Here is a 27,378-nt window from a genome sequence, read left to right as displayed (position 1 = left end):
TGTAAGAGATAAATATAACGATGTCAATTTTCTTTCCTCTTTTTCTTTTGCCTGTAAATTATTGTTTTATTTAATATTAAGAAGATTTAGAAGAGAAACGAGAATGGTTTTGTAAAATCGGTCTTTAACAAGCAAGCAATTATAGTTATTTTTACACAGGGTAATCAGTATCCTTTTAAATGTGTAATCAAGTGGCATCTATAATTATTTGAGTCAGTTGGCTGATACATACAAGTGAATCTAGTGAAGTGTACTTGTTTCCTATCCTGTTCTACTCTCTAAGAACTTATCACTAAAATGATTTTAATTTTTTCCCCATAAAGCTTAGTTTTGGAGGAATTCCAGTACCAGGAAAACCTGGGACCTTTTTAAAGAAAAACTTCCATGGATGCATAGAAAATCTTTACTACAATGGCGTCAACATAATTGACCTGGCTAAAAGACGAAAGCATCAAATCTATACAGTGGTAAGTCATCCTATCATTTTATCTTGATATTTTCTGTCACTTTGAGTCTTACTTTCAGTGCGTCTCCGATTTCCCTCTTCATAATGCATTAATTTTATGCTCTTCGAGTTTCAATCAGTCTACCAGTTGACACTTGTAAGCAAAAGGACCAGCAGAAACAGAATCAGTGTGAATTGTGTCTCTGGGAGAAAAACAAATACTTGGAGACATGCAGAGAATTCCATTTTCCTAGCTGTAGGTTGCTTCCTAGCTGTGGATAGATTTGTAATCTACCAAAGCTTACATAGATGTTATTATGTCTGGGAAATACCATCAGAGCAAAACAAATTTTGTTGAATTCTATAAATTGAGAGTTACGTATTTATCTTCACATTATTCACGTTTAAAATAACATACTTTAAACAAACAATATTGCACTATTAAAGATTACCTTTATGTCCTTTATAATCTTAGTAAACAATATGAGCTCCTCTAATAAACCATGGGTTTCATAGGGTGAGTTTTTACGAGTGTGTTCTAAATGTCTAGCAGAGTGCATGTATATGACAGATGGTTAATAAGGGTAGATATTTTCACTTATAATTGAGTATGTATTTCTTTTTCCAGCTATGTACTATCTTTTGTTTCATAGATTAACAGCTCTATTCAGAACTGCTAATTTTTCCCTCTAGGATTGGCCTATAAAACATTATATATTGTTAATTTCTTTCTCCGGTGATGTTCATTACCATTAAAAATACTTTATTTGATATTAATATAGCCATGCAATCTTTTTTCAATCAGTGTATTGAAATTGTGATACAGTTTTTCTCATCCTCTTGCTTTTAACCAATTCCTATTATTATATTTGTTGAAAGAAAATACTTGGGTCATGTTATAAAATTCAGTCTTTCAAAAAGTGTAATTAGGATATTAAACCATTTATATTTAATGTAACTATGTTAGATATAAATGTTAAATGTCTATTCATTTTATGCCTTCTGCTATTTTTCATTTTCTTCATTCCTATTATTTATAGTTTTTATCTGTTTCTTGAGTGGTTTTTAGAATTTAGTTTTGATTCACTTAGTGTATCTCTATTAACATATTTGTGACTCCTTAGAAGTCATATATAACTACTTATAATGTACTGACCTCATGATTTGAGTGAAATATAGAGCTTTAATTCCTTTAAATGCATTTAATTTCCCTTACTTTTTTATAACTGTCTTATTATTTCCTTGTTATGTACTTGACATTATATCAGATAATATTATTATTGCTCCAATTAGCAAATATAATTGGGAAAATTCAAGAAAAGGAAAATTTGTAGCAATTATCCATTTTAGCCTATTTTCATTTTTAATTCTCTACATTTCCTCTTTATTGTTGCATTCTCTTTTGAATAATTTTTATTAGTTCTCATTTTAGAGTATACATGAAAATGACAAATTATTTTCCTTTGTCTGATAGTGTTTTGATGTCTTATTTTCCTTGAAAGGTATTTCCTTTAGATATAAAATTGTGGGTTGACAGTTCTTTCCTTTGAGTATTTCAAAATGTTGGATCACTTCCCTCTGGTCTCAGTGACAACTCCTATGTCAATCCAGGTGCTTTATTCCTGTAGCTAATGTATCATTTCAATATTGCCGGTTTCACTATTTTTTTCTTTGTCTTTTATTATGGAAGTTTGTGATTTGTCATGGTACAGATTTCTTTGAGCTTAACCTAGTTGTTTTATGATCAAATTCTTGAATTAATGGATTCTGTCTTTCACCAAGTTTGGGAGTGCCATACTTAAAGTACTTTATAGTCTTGTCTCTTTTTCATTTTTTTCTTGTTCTCCAGGAACATGAATACTACAACTTTATAATAATCTTTTCAGTTAGTTTCAGTCTATTTTCTGCATTAAGTGATTTCTATTGTAATATGTTCAAGATGTCTATTCTTTAACCTTATTTCTCTTACTCATACATTTTATCCATGTATATATATATTATCAATATATAGTTGGCATGTATTAGGTATGTGAGAGAAGTTTCTTTGTAACATTTCCACAAATGCAAGCAATGTATCCTGATCAGGTTCACCTTATCTATCATTCTACCTTAAGTCCTTCATTCTTCTTAAACCAATATCAACAAGTTTTATTGATATATATTTTTCTTTTTCTGCCAGTCCTGGAGGTTGAACTCTGGATCTGAGCACTGTCCTTGAGCTCTTTCTCTCAAGGCTATTACTACAACTAGACACAGTGCCACTTCTGTCTTTTTCTGTGATTCATTGGAGATAAGAATCTCAGGGACTTTCCTGCATGGGCTGTCTTTAAACTAGAATCCTCAGATCTCAGCCTCCTGAATAGTTAGGATTACAGGTGTGAGCCACTGGTGTCTGCCTCATTGTTCTATTTGTGTCCTTGCAAATAAACTACCTGGACATGAATCCTCATTATATAAATATTTAAACTGAGACATCATAATTTTCCATTATATTTTCTATTTGAGTCTTCTTTATACCTTCTATCTCCTTATTATGATGTTGTATATATTAGTGAGTCTTTTCATTTCATTCTTATTCATCTCAAACACATTAATTCATCTAATTATTGGGATACTTTTACTGTGAAGCTTGCTTTAACGTATTTGCTATATAACTATAATATTGCTCTCGTTTCAAAAGGTATTTACTGATATATGTTTTCCTTTCCATTGGAGTCCTTTAATTCCTTGATATAAAAAGTTACTTATTTGTTTGATTTTAAGGAAATCTAACTTTTTTAGATATAAAGAATTTCATTAAAACCTTCTTTTTTTATTATGAAAATATCGTACAGAGGGGTTACAATTACATGGGAAAGATAATGAGAACATTTCTTATCAAGCATTGTTGCCTCCTCCTTTATTTCCCCTTCCCATCTTCGAATCTCCCCCTGCCCCAGCCCTCCCCCAGTCAAAGTTGTAAGGTTTGTTTTTCGACATAACAACTTGTACATCTCATTGTTGCAATAGGTCCACCTGTATCCCTATTTAAACGATTTGTTTTTTTTCCCTTCCCCTCCACAAATTATACCATTATCAAATACAGTGAATGCAGAGGTTATACTGTGGGGGAAGGACATTTAAAAAAAAAACCTCTTTTAACTGCCTTCTTCCATGCTATGTAACTTACAGAGAAAGAGGTTTTCTCTGGGTGACACTTGTAGGAGAAGTAGATTGGATTGGAAAACTACACAAATGTCATCCATATGCCCACTGTGGTCAATGCAGTGTGTGTGTTTGCATGTGTATGTGAGTGTGTGTGTCTGTGTGTGGAAGGGTAGAGTGTTATCCTGGTTTTCAGTGGATTGTGCTGAACATCTTGACTTTGTGCTAAGATTCTAAAAGTATTGTTTCTAAAAGTATTTGTCTCTCTGAGTTCTTGATACCTTGGCAACATGATGATAGCACATGAGGTTAAAAAGAAAATCCAGGAAAACAAAGGAGGAGGCTACAATGCTTGATAAGAAATGTACTCATTACCTTGCCCATGTAATTGTAACCCCTCTGTACAGTATTTTCACAATAAAAACAAAGAAAATCCAGGGAGTCTCCACTATATTATCTTTTTGGGGATCTGAAGTCATTACACATTTTCTACATCTTCCATCATTTATGGCCTTCTTACATTTGTTTGTTTGTTTTTACACTGCAAATGGATTTTATTTATTTATTTTTTTAAATTTCTGTATTGTAAAGGTGATGTACAGCTGGATAACAGTTACATGAGTAAGGTAATAAATACATTTCTTTTTGAATACTATTATTTCATCCCTCAGTTTCTCCTGCTTTCCGTCTCCCTTGACTCCCCTCCCTGCCAAGTTGTAAGATTCATTGCCAACGTATGTCTAGTGAGTATTGCTGTTGCATTTTCACCCTTTGTCCCGCAGTTTCTCTGATTCCCATTCCTTTCCCCAAATCACATAAACTTATATACAAGACAAAGAGTTACCAAAACCCAAAACAGAATCCATAGGGAATAAACCAGAGGAGGAAAAAAAAGAAAAACAAAAGAACTATATGCAATGCTTGATAAGAAATATACGCATTATCCTGCCCATGTAATTGTAACCCCTCTGTACAGTATGTTCACAAAAAAATAAAATTAAATTAAAAAAATAGTAAACTAAAAAGTATATTCTTTTGTTTCCATACCATGGAGTTCATTTCAATGAGCATAATTTCATATGGTCATGTGTGCATAGCTATTGGGCTAATATGGTCCTCTGCTAGGACTATCCTAGATATATACTAATTATTACAAATGAGGTTAACCATGGAGCCTATGTTTCTTTGGATTTGACTTATTTCTCTTAATATATTTTTTTCCAAATCTTCATTTTCTTATGAATTAGGCAATGCCATTTTTTTCTGATGGAGGCATAGAATTCCATTGTGTGTGTGCGTGTGTGTGTGTGTGTGTGTGTGTGTGTGTGTGTGTGTGTGTGTGTATCACATTTACCACATTTCCTGATCCATTCATTTGCTAAGGGGCATCTGGGTTGGTTCCATATCTTAGCTATGGTAAATAATGGTGCAATGAACATAGTTGTGCTGGTAGCTTTAGTGTGCCTTTGTTTGTGATCATTTGGGTAAATGGAATGGGATTGCTGTATCTTAGGGGAGCTCTGTTTAGTCTTTTGAGGAACTTCCATACTGGTTTCCAGAGTGGCAGAACAAGTTTACATTCTCATCAACAGTGCAGTACATTTGTTTTATACATGATTTGTACTGTGTAATATTAAGTCCCATTTAACAAGAAGAGTAAAACATATGTTACTTCACACTGGATGCCTTCAACTTACCTTTTATAATCAAGGAAAAAGTGAACCATCTTATTTTTTGTTAAAACTCCTTTGAAATATGATCATTGAAGTATCTGGACATGCTTTAGGATATAATTGATCTGGATCTTTTTTCTTCTCCTTGGTAAATATAATCTATAGTGATTTTGTGTGTGTGTGTGTGTGTGTGTGTGTGTGTGTGTGTGTGTGTGTGTGTGTGTGTGCTGACCCTAAGTTTTGAACTCAGCCTGGGAGCTGTCCCTAAACATTTTTGTTCAAAGCTGTCACTCTACCAGTTGAGACCCAACTCCACTTCCAGCTTGTGTTTGTGTGTGTGTGTGTGTGTGTGTGTGTGTGTGTGTGTGTGTGTGTGTGTGTGATTAATTAGATAAAATTCACATGGGCTTTCCTGCCTGGGATGACTTCAAACCATGATCCTGTGATTTCAGCCTCCTTTGAGTAGATAGGATTATAGTTGTGAACCAGTAGCACCTGGTTTATAATAAATATTTTATATTTTGGAATTTCATACTAAGTCATTCCTTTGAAAATTACCATTGACGTCTAAGGTGAAAAGTAAGCTTACTTGAAGAAATTTCATTTGAGGTAAAGATTGCCAGCACTTTAGAAGATTTACACAAAGTTTCCAATTCCTTTTGTTTGGAAAATTTACTTCCCCACTGGTTCTGAAAGGTTGAGTGACATTATTGGCCCATTCTTGTCTTGTGCCCAAGGACTTTGACAATTCTCCCACTTACTTATATGAACTTAGGATGCCTAATTCACCTACATTGTCTTGTTATTACATTTTTTCTTGAGTTCTGGTCTGAAGATGTGAGCCATGAAATTATTTACTAATTCCCATCACTACACAATATTATTTCCAAAAAGTATTTCATAATATATCAGTTCCTTTTAACTCAATCTGCTAACAAAGGGATACTGATACTTGGACCACAAACTTCTGGAATTTTAGACTAGATAAATTTCATGAACAGTGAAGAGCACCATGGTTTGCTATCCTGCTAAACCTATTGAGCTAATTAAAATCCAAGAAGATAATGAAGACATCATTTCTCTTGGTCTCATACTGGTGCTTCAATCAGGAGAGCCTGAGCCTTTTGTAGAAATAACTAAAATCCCGATGGCAACTCTTGTAAAGGAAACCTCTATGGCCTCTATACATATTTAACTACAAATCTCTCTGCCTCTCAGGCTTGTGCTCTCTCTCTCTCTCTCTCTCTCTCTCTCTCTCTCTCTCTCTCTCTCTCTCTCCTGTCTTTCTTTCTCTCCCTCTCCCTCTCTCTCTCTCTCTCTCTCCCTCTCCTCCCCCCCCACCTCTCTCTCTCTCATACTTTGTGTTGTACTGGTCCTGGGGCTCAAATTCAGGGCCTGGGAACTGTTCCTGAGCTTTTATGTTCAAGGCTATCACTCTATTTCTTGATCTATATTTTCATTTCTAGCTCTTTGATAGTTAATTGGAGAAAAGAGTCTCATAGGCTTTCCTGCCAGGGCTGACTTTGAACCATAATCTCAGATCTCAGCCTCCTCAGTAGCTAGGATTACAAACATGAGTCATGGCACATGCCTTTTAACTTAAAAGAATGAGATATATTAATGTAATCACTGAATGAATGGAGAATAAACAAGAGAAAAAGGAGAGAAAATACAATTGTCTGGATGTTGACATGCTCTATCATTTCTTTATCTGGGGTAATCAATAATCAAAACTTTGACATTTAATATATTTTTATTTACTGCTGTAGTACTTCTCAAGTTATCTAAAACTTTTCTAGAAAACTTTATTCCTCAAGGTTTAATTGGCAGTTTCATTAATATGAGGCATGGAGAGTCCATTTGGCACTAATGCACTTGGAAAAAAGTCCCAAGAAAACACTTTTACTGTGCAGGTAGACAGCCTTAGTTTTAACCTTCATAATATAAAGGGAAAAGAATGCATTTTTTTCTCCTAAATTGCCTCCATCACCTCGTCTCAATGAGAATTCACATCATTACCCCTCCTCCCTCAGGCATAATTCTGGCCTGTTTCTTTGAAATTCCTTAAGGGATGGAAATGGCTTGCTCTTTTAAATACTGAAGTATAAATTCTTTCATTCTTATACTCAAGTTTAAGAATTTCCCCAAAGGCACAATATCTACTACATCAGCTTTGTTCCAAGCTTCCAAGTCACTGTGGAGCAAAGCCAGGGTTTTGGAAATCATGATGATTTTGTCCTTAGCCAGAGTTTATAGATTCAGATGTGGTAATTGAGCCTTGGGAAGTTCAAGATTTATCAGTAGACTTGAGCAATCAATAAATGAGGTATCAAGGGTATGGTAATCCTCACTGATTACAAAGTGGCAATACAAAGATAAAGGAAGGACCAGCCTTTGCCTGATGTAGTGCTAACCTCTCTATTAGGCCATATTCGAGAAACATTCCCTTTGCAATCTGTCTTCCCTTTCTTGTGGGACCTGTCCATTCTCTGGAGATTTAAAAGCTGTTTCATGGGAAAATTCAATTTAATCTTTATAGCTCAATTTGACCACAGGACTATCCTCCCCATTCCAAAATGCAGCAAAATCTATAGGTTTAAAAGTAGATACTTTTTAAAAAATCTCATTACTTCCCCAAACCCATCACCTTATAATTGTACAGCATAATGTAATAAATAATCAGAAAGTAAATAGTCCAGTAAAGTGTGCATATAGTACCTATAATGTGGATTATTATACACATAGTATAAGATATGAATTGACCTGATCATTTCATGAACATGACCAGTTGTATATCTTACATTTCATAACAAATAGTGCTTCTTATAGAGTGCTCCTTCCTGTGTTACAGCTCTTCTCCAATATGGAAGCAGAGTCATAAAATCAACTGGCAGTTAGCTGCAGTTTCATTTACTTCATTATAGGTCTTAAAATGATTTTTTTCAACTAAGAGTACAGCCAAGTATACCAGTGCTTATGCTTATAATGCTAGCTACTCAAGAAGGCTGAGATCTGGGGATCAGGGCTCAAAGTCAGCCAGGACATGAAAGTCTGTGAAATTCATATGCCCAATTACCAAGTAAAAAGCCAAAAGTGATGCTCAAGTCAAAGAACACTATCTTTGAGCCAAAAATATCTAAGGGGCAGTATCCAGGCCCTGAGTTCAAACTATAGTACCAGCACACACACACACACACACACACACACACACACACACACACACACACAGTCTAGTACAGTGGAAATATTCCTGTTACTTTCTGTTGGTAACTTACAGAAGGGAAGAGGAACAAAAAGCAAATGGCTAACAGCCAAAGAACAGTTATAGAATTTGCTTTGGACCCATGGACCACATCAATTCATTCTGTACGTCTGTCTCCAAATAATTGTTATCATGGAATTGGATAGGCAATGGCCAATCCTAAGCACACAAAATGATAGTCCCAACATTATAGCTAAAATTGGAAATTTTCGACATCCTTGGCTGAGGAATTGTCACCAGGCTCCATAGTTCCTTACAGTATCATTTGTAACACTAAGGTGGGTGTAGAGTTTGCTTGCTTGTGTTCCTGATGCCCAATCTACATATGAATCATATAATGGGGCCATTATATGACCTCCTTTGAAGTATTGAGATTCAAATCTGTCTGAAACATGGTTATCACAATGTAGAGTCCATAGTAAACATCGTAAACTCTGAAGAGCAAATGAGACTTCTATCAACCACTCAGCTGAAGTTTGCATGTAAGACAAATTAATTCACTATTTCACAGAGACACTTGATGAAAGGTGGTTTGGAGGTTCTTCATATTTTCCTCTGAATCTGAATGTTAGTAAGTATCTTTACAAATGTATAATTCTTAAAGTAGGTTTGGAGTTAATGTATTACAGTTTTATTCATCTTACTTACTTGAGGAAATTTAATGACAAAATTGTAATCTAAACTTGATCAAATAATGGATGCTTCTAAAACAATGACTCTCAAAAGGTGTTTCCCAGTGGACATGGGTAAAATAGACATGCAGATGAATAAAAACACTGAGCTTCTACCATTTTTGCCTTTGCATTGCTACTATACTGAAATACATTGAAGCATACTTTATTTCCTCTGCAGCCAAGAAAACATTTTCAGTAAGAGAGAGAGAGACAGAGGAGAGAAGAGAGAAAAAGAGAGTAAGAGAGGGGGAGATAAATCTGAACACTCAGTGACAATTTGTACATGATCTGTCATGCATTAGGCACATTACACACACACACACACACACACACACACACACACACACACACATCTACTGACAGTAGCCTTTGTCTTACCTTCCTGTGACCCCAAGAGCTCATGAAAATTGCTCCAAAAAAACTCCTTCCTGTCTACTGAAGCCTATAATCTCTTCAGCTTGGCCCAGGATCATGTTTCATCTCTGTGAGTGAGCTCTATGCTAAATGATACTTTCCCTTGATGGAAGAAATCATTTGAAAAAGCAGCTAACATATCATATCTTCTTTTACCACGTTCCTGCCATCTCCCACTGCTATTTAACCAGTCTGATATTCATATAACCTGCAACAGTACTGTATGCTTCTCATTCTTTGGAAAAAATGATTTCTACATTGCTAGCTTTCTGAACAATTTCTTCTTTTCTTGTCTTTGGCAAAATTAAAATGAGTTCAAGGTCATATAAAGGAAAAGTGGCTTAAAAATAAATAGGTAAAAATAGTGGAGGGGGCTGGGAAGGTGGCTCAGTGGTAGAGTGCTTGCCTTGCATGCATGAGGCCCTGGGTTTGATTCCTCAGCACCACATAAGCAGAAAAAAGCCAGAAGTGGCGCTGTGGCTCAAGTGGTAGAGTGCTAGCCTTGAGCTGAAGAGCTGAGGGACAGCACCCAGGCCCAGAGTTCAAGGCCCATGAATGGCAAAAAAAAAAAAAAATAGTGGAGTGTCATCTTAATTCATTCAGATACCTGTATTAAGATGCGATAAACCAAGTGGCTTACAAACAATGAATTTTTCTCTCTCTCACATATCAGCAGTCTGGAAGATTGGAGCTGTAAATGCCAGTAGGGTAGGGGTCTTAGAGTGCCTTGTTCCTCTTCTAGGCTAGAGGCAACAGATTTCGTCCTACTTCTTTAAAAGTTGGAAGGGAAGACATCCTCCCTTGGACCTGTTTTATAAACTCATTAAACCCATGGATGAGAGGATCTAATCACTTCCTGGAAGGCCTTATGTCCTAACACTATCACAGAAGTAATTTCGTTTCAAGACATGACTATTAGGAGTCACAATCTTTCAGGTTACAGCAGTGCTATCTTGAAAAATTATCTTAAGTTACTGTTAAGATTTTTTTAAAGCTTTCTTTACTTATCTCAAAGAATAATTACTGAAAATTATGAAAGAAAACTTTTTGGAACATTTCTTAAAAACATTTCTCTACATGTGAAACATATAGAACAGAGCATCAACCAATCAAGAGGAAAATGTCACTATTATCTATATGAATTTAATTTTCATAATTTATAAAAGATGCCTTACAGAGCACAGATCGTGTTACATTGGTAATTTTATGTCTTGGATTTGAAGGTCAACTGTGTCTTAAAAGACAAATATTCCAATGTTTTAATTAAAAGTTTATAAAATCTACTTTTCAATATTAAATATTAAGTCAAATCACATTTGTTCACCTAAATGTACAGTGTTAAATTTTGAACTCATAAAGATTTTAGTGCCCCAAAATAGAGATTACTACCTTGTTGAAAATATTTTTTTGAAATTTATAATGGATGATTACGAAAGATTATTGGGACACACAGATAGTAGGCTGTTTTTTGTTATTTTGTTTGAGGCAGTGCCCTGCTTGTAATCTAGGCTGGTCTCAAGCATACAATTCTGCCACCTCAGCTTTTCAATTGTTGTGATTACAGGCATATACCACCATGGCTGGATCACATTACAGAGTTTTTACTCAATCTGTGTGCTCAATGTTTCACACTCAAGGTGTACAAGTATTTAACTTCAAATGACTTTAAATGAGTGCCTTCCATACAGTGTATATATATTTAAATATTCAAATGATTTTAAATGAGTGGCAATTTCATAAAAGTTTAAATCAACTTAGATGTTTTCCTTCCATGTAAAACTTATCAGTAACAGGAGTCTGTCCTTTTATTTTTCCATTTCCTTTTCTGAAATAAGAGCAGCAATGATCACCCCTTCTTTCAAAAACATGTGATTTCAGAGTTGTCTTACAGAAGAGATGTCACAGATCAGGAGGCAAGCACCCAGGGGCCATGAAAGGCAGGGTGACTGATGGAGCTGGGGGCCTATTAGTTCCTCTGTCCCTGACACTTCTGCGTGAGACAGGCAGGGGGCTGCTATTACCATCCACACTCTTTACTAGCAGATGCTTTATAGTCAGAGCTAGGGAACGTCAATGATGTATAGTCTAGGGCTGTGTCATTCACAGTCTTCTTCCTTCTCTTCTAGAAAGCACTGCGCCATCAGCTTTTATTCATTTTTATTATACATCTATTTTTTCGTAGAGTCCTGAATGACTTTTACATCAAAGTGAAGGACAAAATAAGAAATCCAAATGCACACACACACACACACACACACACACACACACACACACACACACACATGGCTGGGCAGACTCCCACACAGCACTGCTGACCTGGTTATTGAAGAGCAGTGAGGTATTTTAGGAATAGCTTCTGTGCCATTGGCTAATTGATAAGGAAACTTCTCCTAGGATATCTTGTAATATAAGAGCATCAAAGAAGGATTGCCTTCTCCTAACTCATCAGTAGGTTTCACATCCTGAACCACTATGATTCTCAACTTGCTTAACTGGCTGTCAGAAGTTCACTAAGAGCCTTGGGGCTTTGCTAACCATGAAACCCCAAGTTACTGTACTGTGGTATGTCCAAGAGGATCTGAAAGACAAACAAGCCCTGATTTCAAGCAGTCACTCAAGGGATTTGGGGTAGCTGCTGTAAAATAATATGGGATGTTTTTTGAAAATGAATATGTCATTAAGGATTTTGTACTTTGCATGTGCTAGGTGTCTAGGTGCCTTGTCAAGATCAAAGTTGAGAGTTTCCAGGAGCACAGGGCTGAGAGAAACTGAAGCACCATACCCACATTTGGGTGTGACGACCTGTAAGCAGAATCCGCAGTGAATCTAGCAGACAGACATTTGATGTGCTCTCTGTCCATTGCCTGACTCCATTAACGTGCTCATCATGCCTACCTTCTGCTTTTCAACTCTGAAGTCCGAGTGCCTTCCCTGCTACGAATCTTTTACAAACACAACATGGGGAACAATTCTGTGCTTGAGTCATCATCATGATCTAAGTAGTATTGCTGTGCATGTGCTGTGTTCACAGAAAACAATTCTCCCAATCAAAGGATGTAAAACCTTAAACTCCTTTCTGCCCTCCGTGTATACACACTGGGCACCAGTGTATGGTTTCAGATACTCCTGTTTGCATGGGCCCCTGCTCTCCTTCTCCACTGTTCTGATAGCTGCTCATCATCTTCTCATCCTCACTCATCTTCTTCTCACCTCATTTGTCTCTCAGGATGAGCAACTCCTGGAAAACTGTAAGGTGGTAGGAAGGTGGTTCAAGCAGGGGATTTGATATTTGCAAATGCTCAAGGTGAGAAAATAAGAACTGATTATATTTTATTTTAGTCTATTTATTCCAACAGTTATTCCTATAACTCTAAGGATTTCTTAAAATTGTTATACATACATACATACATATCATCATCATCATCATCATCATCTCTGTTAGTCAGAGTGGTGAAGTGGAGAAATGGTGGCACTGCCTCTAATCTCTTTATCTTAATTAAAAATCTACATTAGAAACTAGCAGACCTTCTGAGTATGGTGGCTCAAACTTTTAATACTAGTTACTTGAGAGGCAGAAGTTGATCATTAGTGTTCAAAGCCAGCTCAGTGAAGAATCTTTGCAACATTCCATCTTATTCAATAATCAGATATGGTGATACTTTTCTGTAATTCCCAGTAATATATGAAAGCTCAGGTAGGAGTATCATAGCCCAGGTGGGTCCAATGCAAAGGCAGATCTAACTAAAAACACAATCAATACAAAAGGACTTGGTGTGTGTTTCAAGTGTGCAACCCTTGCCTTGCAATCATAAGTCTCTTGATTTCAATCTCCAGCAATGAAAAATAAAACAAAAAAAGAAAACAAAAAACTGAACATCTAGGACAAGGACTTAGGAAAACAATTTGAAGCATACTTGTATTTATGAATTCATGTGTTCCCTGAACACTTAGAAAAAATCTGAGATTCAACTATAAACTCCTGTGATGAGTAATATGTGAATTTATTTAATTTTTATCACAATATATCAATATCTCCAAAATAGTGTAACTATACCAACTGTTGTTTATGAATCCACATAATTTAATTTTTTATTTTATTTTATTGTAAAGATGCTGTACAGTTACATGAGTAAGGTAATGCGTACATTTCAATGAATTCACATAATTTATTTAAGTAAAAGAATTTCTCATTCTCAAAAAGTTGTAGATATACTTGTATTAGAAACACTTAGTTTGTCCCTCTGTAAGAGGAATTTTTTTGTTATAACCCTAGAAAACTTTGCTCAGATTTCACCTGAGGCTTGCAAAATCATTAATATGTGACAGAACAGACACTTACACTTCTTGAATACTTCTTCTTGACCTGTATGGGTAATCTTGTGTGCCTCTTGAATAATAGTATAAATATTCAAATGGACCTTAGAAGAAAAACACACCCCTCACTCTTGGAAGAAGTCTCATCCGAACCAAACAAAACAACAACAACACAGGACTGTCAACTCCTAATGTAGTCATGTACCCAGATATCGGATCCTTCTGATAGCCCTTTTCATCCATCCTGAAGATATCAACAGGCTACTAGAGCTACAGGTGTTCTATACACATGTTAGGAAGCAGAGAATAAAACCAGGTGAAAACAAAAAGGGTATGCCATGAAGCTGAGGCAGCTCCATTTAAGGAACATTACAGGGCATCTTATTCAAGGCTGTTGCCAGGCCATGCTTCTTGAGCCAGGGTTAGTTCCCTGACAATGCATATGTACATGGAAAGTGAGAGAATGTGGTCACGTATTTTGGAATATGGATGCTTCAAACAATTAAAAGTACCACTTCCAAAAAGGGTGAAGAGAATTGAGTTTCATCTTTACTACGGTGTCTTTGAACAATAAGAGCCACTATATAGGAGTAACACTGTATAGAGTAACACAAATTCTATCCCACCAAATCTGCAAGGCACAGTTCTACAATCACTATTACATGATATCTCATTGTGGTTTTCATTAGAATATTCATGATGATGACCAATGCCAAATTATTTTTTACTGTTTTCACCATTTGTATATCTTCTCTAAAAAATAAATCTCTATGTAGTTCTTCTGTCTACTTTTAAACTAGATTTATTTATAGTTGGCTACTGAGTTGGATAAGTTCCTTGTACATTTTGGTTAATAACCTCAACAGATGTAGAAATCAAAATATTTATCTCATTCTGTGAGTTCACTTTTTATTTTCGCCAATGCTTTCTTCACAGAACCCTTTTAATGTATTTTTTCTTTTAAATAAGTTTTTTATTGTAAAAATGCTATACAGAGGGGTTACAATTACATGAGCAAGGTAATGAGTACATTTCTTATCAAGCATTGTTGTCTCCTCCTTTGTTTCCCCTCCCATCCCTTCCCTCCCATCTCCACAACTACATTCCCCATCCACCCTTTCCACCTCCACCTAAATTGTAACGTTCTTTTTTCAACATAGCATCCTGTACATCTCACTGTTGCAATGGGTCCACCTGTATTCCTAGTTAAACAATTTTTCCCTTCCCCTCCCCAAATTATAGCAACATCAAATACAGTGAAAACAGGGGTCCTTTCAATGTATTTGTAGTCATGATATATTTTCACACCTCACAAACTTCTTTTTGCCAAGGATGGACTCAAAATAATGATCCCAGATCTTCTATCTCTCAGGTAGCTAGTATTACACAGATTTGAGCCACTGTACTTGCTTGAAACTGGCTTGTGTAGGTTGGGTTTGTCATGAAAATTTACTCAATTCATTTATTGAATGAATAAATAATATTATCTTGGTGGAGTCCTTATGGGATTCCAAATGTAGATAACTTGCCAAAAAAGATTATTTTTAGTTTTCCTTTCCAACTCAGATTCCTTCTTTCTTTTTTTTTCTTAGCTAATTCTGCTAGCACTGCTAATAATTTGTTACAATGAAGAGGTGAATAGGAGCTACTTTGTCTTGTTTCTGATATTCTATGAAATGTTTTGTTGTTTATTTGTTTTTGTTGTTTTTCTACTTACTGCTATTGATTTTAATGTTAGCCATGAATTCCTCATATCTGGACTTAACTGTGCTGAGAAATGTTCCTTCTACCACTATTTTGTTGATAGTTTTTAATCATGAAAGTATGCTAAACTTTGTTAAGTAATTTTTTTCTGCCATCTTTTGAGGTGATTATGTGAGTTTTATCCTTTGTCCTTCTAATAGACTTTGCTGTATTTACCTATTATATGCTTAGAGAATTAGATGAGTTTTTTTCCCATTGTATAAATACGATGGGTAAAAGTGAATGGCTGATTTATTACATGATCAGTATTTAGTGGACAATTGTTAAGTTGAAAATGTTTATTTTCGGGGCTGGGAAGGTGGCTCAGTGGTAGAGCGCTTGCCTTGCATGCCTGAGGCCCTGGGTTCAATTCCTCAGCACCACATAAGCAAAAAGAAAAAAAACGGAGGTGGTGCTGTGGTTCAAGTGGTAGAGCGCTAGCCTTGAGCTGAAGAGCTGAGGACAGTGCCCAGGCCTAGAGTTCAAGCTCCACAACAGGACCCCACCCCCCAAAAAAAGAAAATAAAATGTTTATTTTGTAGGCTAATCAGTTCTTCTTGCCCTATACATATACTTACAACTTTTCTAGTTATTTACAAGCAACTACTAAGTTCATTATGTTTTTCATATATTAAAGCTATTGACTTATTAAGCTAAAATTACTCTAAAAACAAAGGCACTGTTGATCTATGTGTGCAGTTCAAACTTTGTTTGCATGTGAAGAAAGGTAGTTTAAGGAAGAAAAGGAAACATGAACACTCATCTACCTTTTTCAGACCTTTCTAAATGTAATGACTTGTTATTTTATCCTATTCAAGTTACATAGAGAAATGACAAAAAGCTGTAATAGAGGAAATAAGCAATTTTGAAATTATTCATGGAGAGAAACCACTTAGAAAGCAGTGCTCATTGGACTTCAAACCCAGTTTCTTCTATGACTTTCTAAACTGCTATTATATTTTTTTTCTTAAATAATCTATACTAATTTCTTAATAGAAATCACTAACCCTGAATACATTTGTGATAAAAGCTTCCAAATGAATTCATACTTGGAAAACAATTTAGGAAAAAAAACTCATAACATTTATGCCTTTTCATTTTAATATATTGGAAATATAGATAATTTCAAATATGCTAATGCAAATTTGCAAATTCCACCATTTGATCACCCAGAAAGAGCTATGATTAGGCACATTTGTCTGTGTTCCTTGCACATTTATTTATGAACATATTTTATATGATGCATATGTGCAGATTTGTATTCTGTTCATTTAATTTGGTATTATTTTATAAGCTCACTTTAATAATTGCCACAAACACTGCTGCTAGAGGTGGAAAACTGGCATGTCTTATGGATATACCATAATTTACTTAATGATCAACACATTTTATGCCCGGTTTTGTGTTATTATAAATTATAGTGCTTAGAGTATAAATCTTAGACCAATTTCAGTTTATTTTCTCAGAACAGATTTCTAGAAGTGAAAGGAATGTGCCAAAAGGATTATTAATATATTTGAATGTCTTGATTTATATTTCCAAAATGACATTATAGAGTATTTGGTAACAGCATTTAAAGAGCCCTTAGAATAAGAGCAGAGTTTTGTCTTCCCATTTACAGCCAGAGTGTTTAGGATAGTCATGGTCTAGTTTTTATTTTCTTCTACCATGCGTAAATTCCAATATTCTGCTTTGCATTTTGTCTCATAGTGAAAGTCATTACTGTTTCCAAAATCTCACACCTTGGGTGGGAATGATCATCTTTGGTGCAGTGGGTATAAATACAAACACGTTAGGAAAGGAGACATCAATAGATAGGGAGCCAAATTGAATCTGCAGACACGTTTCTGAAACCCTGTGCTATAAAATTTGAAAGAAGGGGGATGGGAAGGTGGCTCAGTGGTAGAGCACTTGCCTTGCATGCCTGAGGTCCTGGGTTCCATTCCTCAGCACCACATAAGCAAAAAGAAAAAAACTGGAAGTGGCGCTGTGGCTCAAGTGGTAGAGCACTAGCCTTGAGCTGAATTGCTGAGGGACAGCACCCAGGCCCAGTGTTCAGGCCCCACAACTGGACCCCCCAAAAAATATAAATAAAAAAATAAAATAAAATAAAATTTGAAAGGGCACATTGAGAAAGAACATAACTTAAAGAGACCCTTAAAGGCCAAAGGTGATGTGTATCTTTCTGAGGTCCTCTCTTTACTTATGTCTGTAGTCAGGCAGCTGCTGTAAGACCGTAAGATAAGACAATGCAGAAACCATCCCCTGTCTTTGTATGTATTTTGATCATTCATGAGGCCTTTCATTTAATATTCAAGACTCTACTCATGTTAAACTTCAGAGGATGATCTCAGTGCTTAAAACTTCCTTTAGCAGAAACAAACTATTGGCTATATATTTTAATGCCAAAAGTCTAGATCCCTTAAATTTCTAAAAGATATTTCAAATATCTTCCCAGTGCTTGTTTTTCCACCTCTTCTTAATACCCCAGACTGGCTACCAACTTCTTTCATCACTACTTTTCCTATCAAGACCAAATCATGTGCGTGTTCTTTGAAGAACACCCTTGTGGCAATCATAGTTGGGATGACATGTTCTGTGAATATGCCATCCTCAGGTGGGCAAAGTCAGAGCTTCCTCTCTTCTGCGATCTGTCTTTGGCAACAAACATAGAACTTAACCTCTAGTAATAAATTAATTCATATCTGTTGAACAGAAAAATGCAAATATGAAAACACACATCTTCCCCTAAACATGAAAAAGAACCTTAAGTTGATCCTCTACTTTTCCTAAGTTGGTGCATCAGTAAACTTGCAGGGCAGTCTTCCCCCTCTACTTTCTGATAGTATGCCAGTCAGTCCTAGGAGTTTTCAGACAAGTCAAATTAGAAGTGGTTGTACTCATTTGGAAAATCAAGAATGGGTGTTTAAATCCTTCCCCACAAATTAGATCAAATTAAGTTAATCTTTTTCCCCCCAGCTTCTATATGCTTGATTGGCTTTGTTTGACACCTCATCATAGAAGCTGAGCCTTGCACTGTTAGCTTTATTTTCTACTCAACAAGGTGTTGGGATATTTGAATGATGATGAAACACAAAACAAACACCCACAATGAAAATGTTTTGTAAATAACAGCTGGGCACAGTACTATAACCCTTGAATACAGCACATTTAAGAAACTCTGAAATGAGTCAAGGTAAGCTGAATTTCTGTCTGGGTCTGCTGTAGTCTGCTGAGGTTTCAACAATTGGGGTCAGCACAGGTGACTAAAACATCCTTGCTCAGGTGTAACAAAAAAATGTGACATGACTTTACTCTATGTTTGAAGACAAACAGAAGTCCACTGCCCCTTTTCATTCTTCCCAAGTGACTTGAGACTAGCCTGAAGTTTATGTTCAAGCAGGTGATTGGGTGAATGAAGTCATAAGGGAAAAATAGGAACAAGTAGTCCAATTAAAAATGACTTAAAAGTAACAGTGGTTTTCATGTTCCTTCTAGGCCTCTGATTTATATTTATGTTCAGGTTGTCATGTAAAGTATAACCCATATAAAAATGTTCTATAGTGTTCTACAATATATCTAAAGTGGTTATTGGGTAGTAAATGAATCAAAGAGGAATGTGAAGGGAAATGCCCATAGTAAGATATACCAATGAACAGTTTATCAGAAAGGGCTCATTTTCCCATAACCCATGGTTCATGAACTCAACAACTAGGTTGGAAATTAAGTGAAAATCATTAAATTTTATTTTTGTCAATCCTGGACTTTGAACTCAGAGCCTTGTTGGCTTTGGTTATTTTTCAACAGGATTTCTCTCTCTCTCTCTCTCTCTCTCTCTCTCTCTCTCTTTCTCTCGCTCTCCCTCCCTCCCTCTCTCTCTCCCTCTTTTTCTCTCTGAGATCTCTCTCTCCCTCCTTCTCTCTCTGAGATCTCTCTTTTTCTCTCTCTATCTATCGATCTCTCTCTGTCTCTCTGTCTGTCTCTCTCTCATTCTCCCTCCCTCTCTCTCTCTCTCTCCCTCTCTCTCCCCCCTCTCTCCCTCTCTCTCAGATCTCTTTCCTTCCTAATCTCTCTGAGATCTCTCTCTCCCTCCTTCTCTTTCTGAGATCTCTCTCTCCCTCCTTCTCTCTCTGAGATCTCTCTCTCTTTCTCTCTCTCTATCTATCGATCTCTCTCTCTTGTCTGGGGACCAGCCTCAGACTATAGTGCTTCTATGTGCAACTCCTGTGTAGCTGAAATCACAGGTATGGCACTAATATTCCCAGCTTATTTGTTGAAGTGGGGCTTCTCCCTAAATTTTAGCGTAACTGGCCTTGAACTACAGTCTTTTCCATTTCTACCACATAAATAGTAGGGGTTATAAATATGAGTCATCATACCTGGCTATATAAAAACCTTGTAAGTAGAATCCTAGCAAAGAGACAGGCAAGTGAAACACCTAAGTTAGAGGTTCAGGCATGCTATTGTTTGTTGCATGAGCTCAACAGAAATGACCAAAGAGTAATATGTAATCATTAAGCTATTTGTGTGAACAAGAATCTGTTCTTTAAGAACATCTCAGTTCCTCTACCCTTCTGTCTTTTTTTATGACACTTTTATCATATACCTTCGAAGGACTGAAGCTTTGCCAGATTCTGAGCTTAGAAATGTTCTTCAAACCCAGAGAAACATTAGCTCATGGTCCAATACATCTCAGTCACAATATATCTATTATAAACTCACATTCAGACCATTAGGGTTTTTCATCATTGTGTCTGACAGCAGAACAACATCTTCTGAAGTTGGGTCCTCTGTATAAAAGATAAGTGTCAATTAATTTGATTGGTTCAGTAGTCACATGATAAAGACAAGTGGAAGTGAGTCCTTGTCAAGAAGTAAAGTCGCTGTCATGATAGTCCCAACCATCAGTCATGTGGAGATCACTATAATTAGGTTATTACGGCAAGATCTTCTTTTTGATGATTATCTCTGACACAGATGAAAGCTTTTAGTCGGATGGTTTTTATTGGCTTTCAGTCAGCATTTGACACACTTCATATCTGGTGGCAGAGTGGCCTGGATGCTGTATGCAGTCTTATCATTTTCATCTGGTTATCTTTGCACAGCTCCTGAGCCAACCCCCAACTAAGAAGCTGCAGGTATTTTCTCCTATTTCTTCACCTTCAATAAAGTTCAACCCCTAATTCCTTAGCCTAACATTCTCTGCAAGATATTTTAGGATGAGGAGACAGGAAAGAAGAAATGAATATTCAGGTGAGAGGTTGTCACACCCTGGTAAGAGTTTAAAATACTGGGCTTCTTTTGCCTATTATTACCTTCTGATATGTTGTTACTTTTTCTATATATCCTTCAATGAGACATAAATTGTTAAGGAAGAGGCCTGGATTACCTTTGTTTGTGCCGGGAAGCATCCAGAGGCAAACTCTTTTAAAATGTGAATATGTGCTTGTATTTCTTGTTTTAATTACTAAGTTCTTTTTATTGCGAAAATACCGAACAGAGGGGTTACAATTACATGAGCAAGGTAATGAGTACATTTCTTATCCAGCATTGTTGCCTCCTCCTTTGCTTCCCCTTCCCATCCCTGCTGCCTCCCCCCCCCCCACCCATACACCAAAGTTGTAAAGTTCGTTTTTCCGACCTTGCAACATCTCATTGTTGCAAAGGGGCCATCTGTATCCCTATTTAAACCATTGGTTTTTTCCCTTCCCCTCCCCAAATTATACCAACATCAAATACAATGAAAACAGGGCTTATACCATGGAGAAGGGATATACAAAGCAACAAAGAAATCATCTTATAAAGAATAAAATGGAAATTATGCCAGATCCAAAGAACAGACAGATGATAGTAATGCGTGTGTTCAGTGTGAGGTACCAAAGAAGAAAGCAACCAGTGGGAACCCCATTCAGTCCAACATGAAAAGAACCTATACTTATAGAGGTGACTCCCCTCTGGTCATCCAGAAAAGTCTGACATGGGAAAGCAAGTCAATAGCAATGTTAGGAATGTCCCATTTCATCCTCAATCAATCATCTGTCAGTACACTCACAATTATAGAAGGAAACAATGAGGATCAGAGAAATGATATTTTTTCCAATAAATACTCATGGCAAAGATCCAGTTCTGCCTAAGTTTTCACAACACTTTCAATGTTTTTGTTCTATTCTATAGTTCTTATGTGGTTTTCAAAAGTTAGCTAATTAATACAAGACACTACAAAAATGTGAAAAAAATCTGCAAGAAATACATGCCATTGAGAATGGAGAAATAATTTATGATGGGGGAAGGTGAAGTGGGAAAGGCCTCAGTCTCCAGCAAAGGGGCGCAGTCCATTGGATCATGGAGCAAGAGTGTATAGTTGGGCACAGATACAGGAGAGGTCACTGCTGGCACAGGAGGAAGGCAAGTTGGGTTGCCATAATAACAATACAAATTATGGCAGAGTTAGCTTAAAAGCTTTTCTTGCATTAATGGGTCCCCACACTTCATTAGGAGGAATGTGGTGACCAGAATACACCAACTGAGGTAGGTAATGATCTGTCAGTAATTAGGAGCCGTCTGTGCTGTCATGTTTGCGGTTAGTGTAGCATGAGCGTCATGTTGCATCCTCTTGTCCTTTTGCCTAATCAGAGAATGCAGTCAACTATACCTATGGATTTCTTGTAGGTATATGCTCCCTCCTCCATTGCAATCAGTACTAGTCAGCTTTCTGTTGAGAAAGATGGAGACTACTATCCCCCATACATGTCAAAAATAAAAGTCATATAATTCAGTATGATATTAAAGGCCGAAAAACAGGAATTCTGGTGGTATATGTCCTAATCTCTGGACTAGAGGAGATAAGATATTGTGGGTCAATTAGGGCAGCAGAAAAGAAAAGAAAAGTGCGAATTCCTCCTTCTGCTTTGGCTCCCCTCAGATCCCCAATAGATTGAATGATTCCCACCCCACATTTGAGAGGATCACCTGCTTTACTTAGTCTACTGAGTCAAATGTTAATCTTACCTAGAACCATACTCAGAAACACAGAAATAATGTTTAATGTGTGTGCTTTATGACCGAGCTAGTTTATCCACATAATTAATCCCTCCAGACTTTTGGGACTGAGCCCTTCGCAAACCCTCCATTGAATTGAGTGCTATCGTAGGCATCACCCAACCATTCTCTGCATAACATTCACTTTTCTAATAAATATAATCCACTAAGGATATTCTAAAGAACACGTGTAAATACACATTCCAGTTGCTACATACACGTCCTCTTCACTCTTGTCTGTAATCATCTTTCCCTAAGACAAAGTTCCAAAAGCTTAACATGCTCTAAAAATTATATGATTGAGACTCTATTGGGTTTAATTTTCAATTACTTGCTGTAGTATTTTCAATTACTTGCTGGGGTATACATGAATATACCCCATATCTTCCTGCCTCTACCCTTTGCAAAATATTTTCTTCTTGTTTCAGATTATACTTACACTTAATTTGTGTGTATGTGTTTGTATGTATATTGCTATTGAGGCTTAAATTCAGGGCTGTCTTTTATCTTTTCCATTCAAGGCTGGAACTCTACCACTTGAGCCCAGCTCTCTTTCTGGGAACTACAGTTCTCAGATCTCAGCCTCCTGAGTAGCTAGGATAACAAGCCTGAGACTCGAGCACTATGCTTTATGCTTACTCTTTTTTTCATACGTTTTTTATTGTAAAAATACTGTGCAGAGGGGTTACAGTTTCATGAGTACGTTTCTTATCGAGCATTCTTGCCTCCTCCATTGGTTTTCTTGTACCATCCTTTCCCTTTCACCTCCACAACTCCCCCCCCCAACCCCCGCTTAAATTGTAAAGTTTATTTTTCAACATAGTGTATTGTACATCTCGTTGTTAACAATGGGTAAACCTATATCCCTATTTAAGCATTCTTTTTTTCCCTTCCCCTCCCCAAGCTAGAGAAGTGTATATACAAGATGCAGGGCACCGACATCAAATACAGTTGAATTAGTTACTACTGTTCTTCTGTAAAATCCAATGGTCATTGTCACTTTCCTAAGGAAGCCTTCTATAATCTTTCAGAGTAAAATTGGGTTTCTCTTGTATATGGCCCCACTCTTTTCCTTCACTACAGTGATTGAATTGGAGTTTCTGCTGCCTTCAGATGGAGGGGCCTCCTTGGGGAAGATCCATGTAAAGTACTATTTTCTCTATTGACATCAACTTGGCTGTTTTGTTTCAAGGGCCTGAGCATCCATGACAGGCCATTAATAAAGCTTTCTTGAGTCAGATGGGGGGGTGGGTAGTATCTTTTTTGTTGTTTATGGTACTCAACCAAGTGTTTTTATGGCATTGGGGCTCACTGCAAGATGGTCTGTAAAGAAATCATCAAGAGATTCAAAGTCCTATGCTCCAAGGTCACTCTCAAACTCTGTTTTCTGAGAAGAGAGGTAAGATGGGAACTTTTAGAGATATCACAGGAAACGCTTTTGTGTATCTTCAGAGAAATGATTAGCATTTAATCATGCCATTTGTGAAAGACAGTAAGGAGGGGCTACTACCATAGAGTTATACTTTGACAGGGGACAGAGACTGAGCTAAGCTTTGCATATGACAAAGAAAAATGGGGACTTATAGTTAAGGAGCCAATGGAGCTCAGAGGATGAAAACTATTAGAGGAAGGCTTACTCTGCTAATCAAGTCCCTCAGGATCCTGGTGGTTAGAAACAATGTGCCACAATGTGTCACAATGTCTTCTTGTAATTTTTGTTAAAATTGGAACAACTAGGCCAAGAACAGAGCCCAACGTGTAGTCTAACCAAAAGAGAACTCAAAAAATGCCTACTACAGTGAATTAAGGAGAACATATTTGCTAGAAGGAAAGCAGACTCTATTTTTGAGTCCCTAAAGAAAAAGATCCTTTTACATCTTTGTCACAATACATGCAGGCATCCATAAGAGGGAAGGGCATTGGTATGGCATGGTTGTGGTTTGAGATAGTTCATGGCTGTTGTAGAACTTATCACAGAGCCTAATGGGAGGTGATTTGGACGTTGAGGTTAATGCTGGTCTTACATACTATGCTAGTTCCCAGGACTGAATCATTATGGAGCAAGTCCCTCAGACGTGTTGGACACCCTCCACATGTACCTGGCTCTCCTTCTGCTTCTTCCCATGCTGTTGACTCCATCAAGGAGTGTCACCAGATCCTAGACAATGAGGATAACCCAGGCTTAGATTTTCAACCTCCAAACTTGTAAGCTACTTAAACTTTCATTTATTTATGAAGTATTCCACATCAGGTATTTTCTTTTCACAACATAGAACAGATTAAGTCAGGCATGTATGAGAACGAAGGCATAAGAGATTAAGAATTGCTCTTCCTGGAACAAAAAAAAAAAAGGAAGGCCCCTCCAGGGAATGGTGGCAGTTGTTGCCGTGGTGGATCCTCTCTGTAATCTTGAGCAGAAGCTTGGGTCAGATGCTGGGGGCTACCATTAATAGCCAGGACTGCTCAGTGAAATCAAGAAAGACATAGCAGACACTACTAGTGTGGAACTTTTCTTTTTGGCAGTGGAAAACTCTATAAATCACATACAATATGAAGAAGAAAAAGACTCCTGCCACTTCCTTTCGATCACACCTAGGAGCCCAGTGCCATTTTATTATCTTGATGTTTCACAGCACACATCACCTTACCATGGCCCACCTTGTTCCAACTAGATTAGAGTCATAGTGCTTATTTCATGACTACGAATAAAAAGGATTAGGATTATATGCATGCATATAATTTATCAACCCCAGTGTTTATCATGGTTTTACAATGCTTGAAAAATCTGTACAGGTTTTTGAAATCTAGAATGAAATAAATGTACATTGGAGAAAAGAGTTCAGGCTGTGGTTCACGTGGTAAGCACTCATTCTTTGTCAGGGAAGATAATCAATGAGCCTATGAGTATTTGGACAACTTTACATGGGAGAGCTCACTGTATTCTGGTGATTAGCTTTTAAATTCTAAAGGACACACATGAGAAGATATGGTTGGCTATGGCTTGCAAAATATAAGCAACAAAGTGGTTTTATAATATAACATCTACTCACATCTTGTATAATATTCTAGCCTTTCTTCTTCCTCAGCTACTATTAATTAACTTAATTAACTTCGAGTTTTTTTAATTCAGAAGCTTAATCTACCATTCTCAAATAAACATGAATACATTTCTCCTCATTTAGGCAAAGAATATTAATTTTACTCTTTTCCTGGCTCTGACACAACATACTTAATATTTCCCTAGTTCAGCCCTGCTACCTGTTCCCTATCCATATTACAAACATCATTAAAAGTGAGGCAAATATCACTTTAGCATGCTGTCATTTGACTGGAAACTATTGAAAGAGTATCAGAGGACTTTCTCACTCTGCTTCAACTAGTATTTCTAGACCTTCTTCATGGTCCAGCTCTTTCTGGCCTACTCACACCCAGGTCTTTGCACATACCATACATTCTTGCTGAAAATGTTAGCCAGAGCATATAAAATTCCTCTATTTCCTCTCCTCCTTCCATTTTCCTGTGAAACCTCTTCTTACCTACTTTTTCTTTCAGCCAAGATCCCTTGGGAGCTAGTATCTACCTTTCTTTTAGCACATTCCATGTTATAATGTTTTCCATATGTATCTTTTTAAATGCTCTCCAAGGCTTGGCATCAAATTGACTCACTATATGGACTTATTCATTTAGTAGATAAAATTGTTTTTATATCTTTGTTTCCTTGGGAAATGTTGATTTGTGCCTTCCCTTCTTGGAGTCTCAGATGGCCATCTTTACAGATAGCACTATGATCCTTAAAACAGGCACAGAAAGCAATCTTCTAAGTGTATCGCAGCAAAGCTGATGTATTTTTTTCCCCCTTTAATATCTTTCAGCTGAATGTGGAATGATCCTGAAATTAAGGTCAGCTCCAGGTGGTTGTTTATATCAGCTGTCAGAAAGCAGAATAAAAATGGCTTTTATATGTTTGATTTTTATTGTTTTCCAGGGCAATGTCACTTTTTCCTGCTCTGAACCACAAATTGTTCCCATCACATTTGTCAACTCCAGCAGCAGTTATTTGCTGCTGCCCGGAACCCCCCAAATTGATGGGCTCTCAGTGAGTTTCCAGTTTCGAACATGGAACAAGGATGGTCTGCTTCTGTCCACAGAGCTGTCTGAAGGCTCGGGAACCCTGCTGCTGAGCCTGGAGGGTGGCATCCTGAGACTGGTGATTCAGAAAACGACGCAACACGTAGCTGAAATTCTCACAGGTACTGTCTACTGAGGCTTCCTTCCTTTTCCCTCTTTCTGTTCTCTTCCCCTTCCTTTTCCCATTCTCTTTCCCCTTCCCCTCCCTCCCTCCTTTCTTCCTTCCCACTGTCCATCCTTCCTTTCCTTCGTTTTCTTCTTTTTGCATAGAAGGTTTTCTTGTTCAGTTAACTAAACTTGGATTGATGTTCTGACCAAACACCATAATCCAGCCCCTAGAAAGGTGAGATGGCATGGTTTGTGCATTCACTCTGAAAAAGAAAGAACTTTGAAGTTGTTAGGTTTATTTATTGTTTTATATTTTAATTTCTTTAGGTGTACACAGGAGATGTAATTCAATAAAACCATTTATTAGTATAGTGCATCGTGATCAATGCCAACCATTTTCAACATTCTCACCCATCTCTCCCAACTACACTTTCC

The 27,378-nt window shown here is 36.9% G+C and overlaps 1 protein-coding gene across 3 annotated transcripts in view; it reads left to right on the top strand.

Moving 5' to 3' along the window:
- Positions 1–27,378, top strand: part of Cntnap5 (contactin associated protein family member 5) — a 907,059-nt gene that overhangs the window by 472,492 nt on the left and 407,189 nt on the right. For 2 of the 3 annotated variants that reach the window (XM_042685183.1, XM_042685182.1), the window contains exons 7-8: positions 324–464; positions 26,693–26,957. In XM_042685183.1, coding sequence (XP_042541117.1) covers positions 324–464; positions 26,693–26,957 — 406 coding nt within the window. Of the gene's footprint in view, positions 1–323; positions 468–26,692; positions 26,958–27,378 lie in introns of all 3 variants that reach the window. The other variant, XM_042685181.1, reaches the window with a different exon arrangement.

This window comes from Dipodomys spectabilis, unplaced genomic scaffold, assembly GCF_019054845.1.
Source record: "Dipodomys spectabilis isolate Male_0828 unplaced genomic scaffold, ASM1905484v1 ptg000094l, whole genome shotgun sequence".
NCBI classification, from domain to species: Eukaryota; Metazoa; Chordata; class Mammalia; order Rodentia; family Heteromyidae; genus Dipodomys; species Dipodomys spectabilis.
This window is presented reverse-complemented; position numbering and strand designations above follow the sequence as displayed.